Genomic DNA, 6,363 nt, shown 5'->3' on the forward strand with positions numbered 1-6,363 from the left:
GCTGCACATCTTACTCTTTTTTGGGTATGTTTCTGAGTTTATAGTTTTCATAAGTTATGATTCTTGAACTTTGTAAATCTGGTTTGAGGTGAAGCAATAAATTGCTGCCTGAGGTGTTACTTTTTGTTTCTTAACTAGTCAAGGAACTTTTCTGCTGTTTCATGAGATAGTTGCACTGTGTTCCGCTTAGCCTTGTGTATGGAGAATATCTTGTGGCTGTTACATGGAGCAGAGATATTCCCATATTTTGGCACCCCTTATTTTGATTGGTCAGTTGCAGATGGAATGTGCTTTTGGAGAGATTCATTCCAACTTTCAAGGAAGGCAGTGTGTATCTGATCTAAAATAGCCAGAAACCACTGTTGAAAGCTTAGTGTTTTTGTATGGCATTATTTTTACTGCTGATCATGCAGATTTCATTGTAACTTAATTTTAATTTTAAGCAAATTCAGTTTTTTTAACCCTAATTTTGCATTCTCAACTTGGAAGATATGTAATACAATTGTATGTGCAATAACCATTACTTAGTTGTTTTCACGAAACTTGTTTACTTCTTCTCTTCTGCACTTACTCTCACATTAACATTCCATCCAGCCAAATCTTTGAACCTCTTGACATGTGTAGTTGTATACTTAGTTACCATTATTTCACCACAGATACTACAGTATGAAGTCTGAGTATATATGCATTAGCAAATAATTAATTTTCAATGACAATTAGACCAGTGCTGGATCTAATTAGATCCATCTTAGTGATGAGTCTAATCTGTTTTACATTATTTCATAATAATTATATTCATAAATCCTGTATTCTATATTAAGTAGATATTCATTTTGTATATATATGTCTATATGTAAGTAAAGCTGTATCACAGCAGAGCAAGTATATAATAGTAACTTAGAGCCACAGTAAAGCAGGTAATAGCTATTATAGGGTTCAAATTATACTATACAAAAAAATGGTAATCTAGTTACTTGCAGGAATGTATTTTCTTTTCTGAGTGGTAAAACATTTTACAAATTAGTAAGAGTATCCTTCAGTTTTCAAAAATATGTCTTGCAAGATAAGAAATAATTGTTAACAAGTATGATGTGATTGTTCTCTTAGGATTTACAGTAACAATAAAATTTAATAAATCTAATATCAATGAAAGGTAAATTTAAAAAAAATTATCTAATATTTTGAAGACATGAATTCATTTTAATTGTTCCCAGAGGTCTTGGTGAAGAAAATGCTTTTCTGTTTCCAAAAAGAAAAACAAATACTGTCGTACCAAACATTTTTAATGAAAATCTTAATTCACTTATATATTTATCTTTCCTATACAAAGAGCAAGACTTTGGCCAGACATGGATTAATGGTTAACACGGCCATAAAGGGGGAATTTTGAGAATTCATAGTTCGTGACTCATTGCGCTACAGAAAACGTGCTTCACATTTTGGAACTGTGTGTGTGCACTATAAGAGTAGCAATCAAATCCCACTACTTGATCAAACAAGAGTAGTCCAGGAATTGGTGACAAGTACTGTTTACTAACTGTCTTTCCTCTACTCTGTCAGTTCAAAATTAGGAATGCCAAATTATGAGCAAACAAACAAAACAAGATTTTTACTCTCATTTATCAGTCAGTTTTTCTATAACTAAGCTATTGGATGCTTGTTCAGTAATACAAAAGTACATAAATTCTTATAGTCCCTCGGTTATTTTTATAGCATGTTTTTAGATGTCAATATGCATAAAGTGTATCCATCAACTAGTTCGAGAGATTACAAGACATGTATAAGCCCTAAGGCTACATTTTCAGCTTTTATATATCATTGTGCAAGCCTTAAGTACTTTAGTAGCCTGTTTTGATCATTCTCGTGGGTAAACTCATTCAAAGTTACTGCAATTGTGTCTTATGATTGTATGAATACCTTCTCTAAACAATCATGTCTGTATATCTAAGTACATTTCAGCCTGCAAATCGATCACTTTACATTTGTATTGAAGTATTGCATACTTTTTGAATTCTTAATTTTAAAAAAATGAAATCACTTATAAAGGATATTAAAAACAATTACCTTTATTGTAGCATAAACATATAAAACATACTTAAGTTGTTCTTATTTATATTTGAAGGCCTCACCACATCATTTCAGTCAGTGACACCACATTTGATCATGCTCTATCTGATGAATGTGTGTCTTAAAAATTTTCCAGTAACGTAGTTTTCCTTGGAGAAGGTTGTGTTGTAATGCTGCCTTGTCTAAAACACACAACTCCTGCTTGCATGCTTTCCATAAACCAGCTAGTGTATGAGGATTTTGAATTCCCAGAACCTTTTTTAACAATCAGTTATACAGAAAGTTCAGTACCTTAACTGGTATGTCTTCATATGGAATAGTATGCATATCTGTTTAATTCTCCAGTTGATTAAGATATGCAACATTTAAATGGAAAGTTTGGCTGGATGCCTTATCTTGATTAACCTATAACCCATTGGCCTCATGTTCATGATGAAATCTGCCTTTATTATGTTGTGTACTGTTGCCTGAGACATGTGAATGGCTTTTGCCAATAACCTTTGTGTTCATCAATTCCCACTTATTACAAGACACTGCAGTTTGATTACCATGACTGAGGTATGACTTGTTGCAGATCTCTTTCTGGGTGCTCCTAGTAACACAGTTTGATCCATATTCCTTTGTTTTCCAATGACATTAAATACATGGGATATCTCCTTGGAAATTCTAAATCCCTGATCTAAACACATTTTTATAATCTGATTGTATGAACATTTTGCATAAGGAAGGGTTGTTAAATGCATATGATCAATTTTTAACAGCAACACACTACTTATGAAATGATAAACACTGTCAAAATGTAGATCTGATACGTTCTATTCCACTGCAGCTTTAAAATTACCTGTGGTTTCATGTGACTTGGTGATTTTCATATTAAAAATCATTTTAATAAAACATACTCAACACTGTAAATTTAAATAAGCCAGATGATTCAACTTTAACAAATAATTCATTCAGACTTCTTAAAGAAATTACATTCGTTATTAATACATCAAACAGTTTTGGAGAAAACATATTTAAAATATTCCTTTAGATCAGAATATTTTAAATAGTTGTTGATTTCATAATTGTAATATAAATGTGCTGGTTTATTGTTTTGTACGTTTTGTTAAAGCATATAAAAGCTTGCAGTGTTGTATTCTTTCAATGCTGTGCAACAATATATATAGTAATTCATTCATATGTATCACATGTTTGTTGTCTCTTTTTTGTGGGTAGATAACTTTATTGTCAGCAGCTGATATGACTTTTTGTTTTGAGAGGCTGTCTTCAGTTTTAAATCATTTCTGCATATGTGAATACGAGGTAATGTTCAAATATCTGGTATTTATCACAACCTGCTTCTGTCCATCTTTCTAATTGATAATGCAAATATATGTTGAACAAATTCTTGAAAAATAATGTTTATTTTTATTTTTTGAGAGTTGAAAATAAGGTGTCTTGTTATGATAAGTTACTGAATTACCTGTGTGTACATAATTTTAGCTTATTTTTTTCTTTTATGTTTAGGTATACCTTTGCTGATTGTGTCTTTAGTTTTCATCATTGACTACAAACAATATTATTATGGAAAAACCATGTAAGTGAATTATCATTAAATGTTTACACTTTTTATTTATAATTCTTATGTGACTTTTGAACTTACATTAATGAAACTATAAAATATTTCCTTCTTTTTGTATAGATATACATATATAGAAAATATTAACATTTTAGATATAATTATTTATTCTGGTTTAGGGATTTTCAAAGATTTTATCAGTTCACAATGTAACTGTAAAAGTTTCAAAAATCTGAATTTTTTTGCATGTGAAATGTTTGAAATTAGAAATTAGATGTTATAAAAATTTGTTTTTTTATTGTTTTTTTTACAGTTGTTGGTTGGCTCCCTATGGTTTCTATATAGCATTTATCATTCCTGTTGGGATTGTTGTGGTTGTCAGTTTAGTTGTTTTCAACATAGTTATCTACAGTATCTTCTGTGGCCAACAGAGTGAACTTAGAACCAACCAGTCTGAAAGGAAAATTGCTGTAGCTAAATTACGTGCTGCCTTGTGTATCCTTATCTTACTTGGTATGTTATTTTTCTATTATTAGAACATTTCAGCCATCTAAAAACTGTCATAGGTAGTTTGAAAATATGTGTAATATTGTGCACTCATAGAAAGGTTTGAATGCATAAAGTTTTTGGTTCAAATCAATCAAGATAAACGCTACAGTTGTGGTATGCAGGTACCACATACCTCACTCTCTTATGATATATGTATTTCATATTTACAAAATTGTGAACTTGTTTTAAACTGCTAACTTGGAATGTGCTAAATACATTCAAAGTCATGGGCCAATTCAACACAAGATGTTGCTTTACATATACAGTTTGTCTCAGAAGTCTGGACCCATAGGGAAAATAGACATTATATTCTTAAAGTTAAACAACCATATTTCTAATGTCAGTTACAAAGAAAATACCCTGATGGCACAGTATACCAAAAATTGATATGTGTGTGGCTGTTAATGGCATGAAATTTGAATAATAAATAAATTAAGAATAAATTGTGTACTTTTTGCTATAGGTCCAGCTTTATGTATAATTTAAAGACAACAAGGGACCTGTTGATCCAGCTAGGTCATTCCATCCACTAAATTCAACTTAAAAAAAAAACTCAAAGCAAGCTCTTATCATTCAATTACATATTGAACTTTTCCTTAAACTCCCTTAAATTAACTGCATTCACCACATCTGAAGGCAACTCATTCCATAGACTAACCATCCCTATTACTCTCATTCGACAATCTATTCATCCCAGGTATCCCTCCTAGTAGCCCTCCTCTGAACCCTTTTCAACAATTCAATGTCCTTTATTAGACCTGAGACTAAACACAGTATTCCAAAACATACTTACCATCCACTGTCACTTTAGCTATTTCTTGATCTTCAAGGTTTCTACCTCTTTACCCGTCTAAGTATTTAACTTGCTTGCTCCAGTCTTTTATACTCCACTTGAATACCCATGGCAATATCTAATTTGCAAAGCTCTCCACTAAAATCAATGCGACCTCTATCCAGATACTGAATATAAGCACCTCATTCAGATAATGTAATCACTTTTTCTTGACAAAGCATTTGGCATGTGTTTCTGTACAGGAGTGTTGTAATTATTAATGTTTTTCAGTTGTGACTTTAGACGTCAATTTCTGTTCTCTACAGTGAAAGTTTTGTTTAATTTCATTAATTACAAAAAAATTCCCTGTTTTGCGGGCATGAATTCCCGAGTTAATGCTTCCATCACGGAGGCTAACCAGACCTCCCCTATTCCACCTCTGTTATCTATCATTTGTCAACAGTCAGGGGAGGGTCACTCTTATTCAAAGCTCTCTGTGATATGATCCACTATGAGATGAAGACATATATGCGGACCGCGGATATCTATCCAGGGGGTTCTGAGACAATTTCTGTAAATGATTCTGGACATGCTGGGGAGAATTTAGACTCCCTTTTTCCAGCTCCTTCATTAGCAAGGTTGGCCTCGATGAAGGACAATTTAGACCAGCCAATGGCATCAGTGATTACCATATGCTGGAGGAGCCTGTGGGAGGACGATTACATCAATTTCTCAACATCTGGATTTCCTTCACCACAGATCCATAGGTATTCCATGTTCTGGATTCAGGGTTGGACATTCAGTTTATATCTCCACCTCCATTATTCACCCAACCTGTTGTTTTTTCTACTTCAATAGATCTGAGGCAAATGGAACTTCGTTCTCAGGCCATAAGAGAGTTGTTAGACAAAATAGCAGTAGAGAAGGTTGATCTCATTCTTACGGGATTTTATTCCCGTCTTTTTTGTGGGGCCCCAAGAAAACCGGAGATTGGCGTCCAATTATCGATCTGTCTCCACTCAATCAAATTTTGGATCCTACTCGTTTTTTGATGCAATCTTTTCTCAACCTATGATTGGCATTTTTCACCCAGACTTTGGATGACCAAGTTTGTTGTTACCGATGCATATCTTCGCATTCCCATAGCAGAGTCATCCCACCCATTTCTACGATTTGGGCACAAGTGTCAAGTGCTGCAATTCAGAGCTCTGCCTTTTGGCCTTGCATCAGTACCTTATCTCATCTGCATTCCTTGGGCCTGTGCATGAATCATTACATGGACGACTGGCTACTACCGGCCCCATACCGATGCATATCTTCGCATTCCCATAGCAGAGTCATCACACCCATTTCTACGATTTGGGCACAAGTGTCAAGTGCTGCAATTCAGAGCTCTGCCTTTTGGCCTTGCATC

The 6,363-nt window shown here is 33.5% G+C and overlaps 1 protein-coding gene across 1 annotated transcript in view; it reads left to right on the top strand.

Annotated features, from left to right (window-relative positions):
* The window catches only part of LOC106460726, a 145,943-nt gene that overhangs the window by 129,184 nt on the left and 10,396 nt on the right, over nt 1-6,363 (top strand). The window contains exons 31-32 of the mRNA XM_022386515.1: nt 3,577-3,646; nt 3,942-4,141. Of these exons, the coding sequence (XP_022242223.1) occupies nt 3,577-3,646; nt 3,942-4,141 (270 nt within the window). The remainder of the gene's footprint in view (nt 1-3,576; nt 3,647-3,941; nt 4,142-6,363) is intronic.

Source organism: Limulus polyphemus, unplaced genomic scaffold (assembly GCF_000517525.1).
Source record: "Limulus polyphemus unplaced genomic scaffold, Limulus_polyphemus-2.1.2 Scaffold1, whole genome shotgun sequence".
NCBI lineage: Eukaryota > Metazoa > Arthropoda > Merostomata > Xiphosura > Limulidae > Limulus > Limulus polyphemus.